Here is a 470-nt window from a genome sequence, read left to right as displayed (position 1 = left end):
TGAAGACAGCGTTCGTTCTGGGCCAAAGGATGACCTGCAATTCTGTAAAGGAATATGAGAAACAATCCATGAAATCTGAAAACACAATATATTTGTGTAATCATTTCAGGCCCTCAAACATTAAGCATTTGCTTGATTGTCTTGCATTTCATTTATAATTTACAAGTGTCCCTCAGGTATCATTTCGATGGCTAACCTGTTGATGAACTGTTCAAGCCCAGCTCGTCTCTCCTCAATGAAGGACTCCTCAAAAATGCCCTCATCGCCACGGAAGGGAAGCTGTCTCTTCAATGCCTTTCCAGGCAATGGAGGCACAACAATCTAGGAAATATTTTCACACATTTTAAAAACGATTTTAACCCTATAAAGCATACTGCATCATATTTGATAGATGAATTTCTAAGGCTTCTAAATTATCAACATGATAAAAACTTGAAAAGCCTGTTGCGCACAATCTACTACATGCCTTC

The 470-nt window shown here is 38.5% G+C and overlaps 1 protein-coding gene across 1 annotated transcript in view; it reads right to left on the bottom strand.

Moving 5' to 3' along the window:
• Window positions 1-5: 5 nt before the first annotated feature.
• LOC107590090 (sorting nexin-12-like) overlaps window positions 6-470 on the bottom strand; it is a gene marked incomplete at its 3' end in the record, with an annotated part of 1,961 nt that continues 1,496 nt past the window's right edge. The window contains exons 2-3 of the mRNA XM_016278708.1: window positions 197-321; window positions 6-42 (exon numbers count right to left, since the gene is read on the bottom strand). Of these exons, the coding sequence (XP_016134194.1) occupies window positions 6-42; window positions 197-321 (162 nt within the window). The remainder of the gene's footprint in view (window positions 43-196; window positions 322-470) is intronic.

This window comes from Sinocyclocheilus grahami, unplaced genomic scaffold, assembly GCF_001515645.1.
Source record: "Sinocyclocheilus grahami isolate Dianchi unplaced genomic scaffold, SAMN03320097.WGS_v1.1 scaffold124.1, whole genome shotgun sequence".
Lineage (NCBI taxonomy): Eukaryota > Metazoa > Chordata > Actinopteri > Cypriniformes > Cyprinidae > Sinocyclocheilus > Sinocyclocheilus grahami.
The sequence above is the reverse complement of the archived record's forward strand: the minus strand, read 5'-3'. Positions and strand labels throughout refer to the sequence as shown.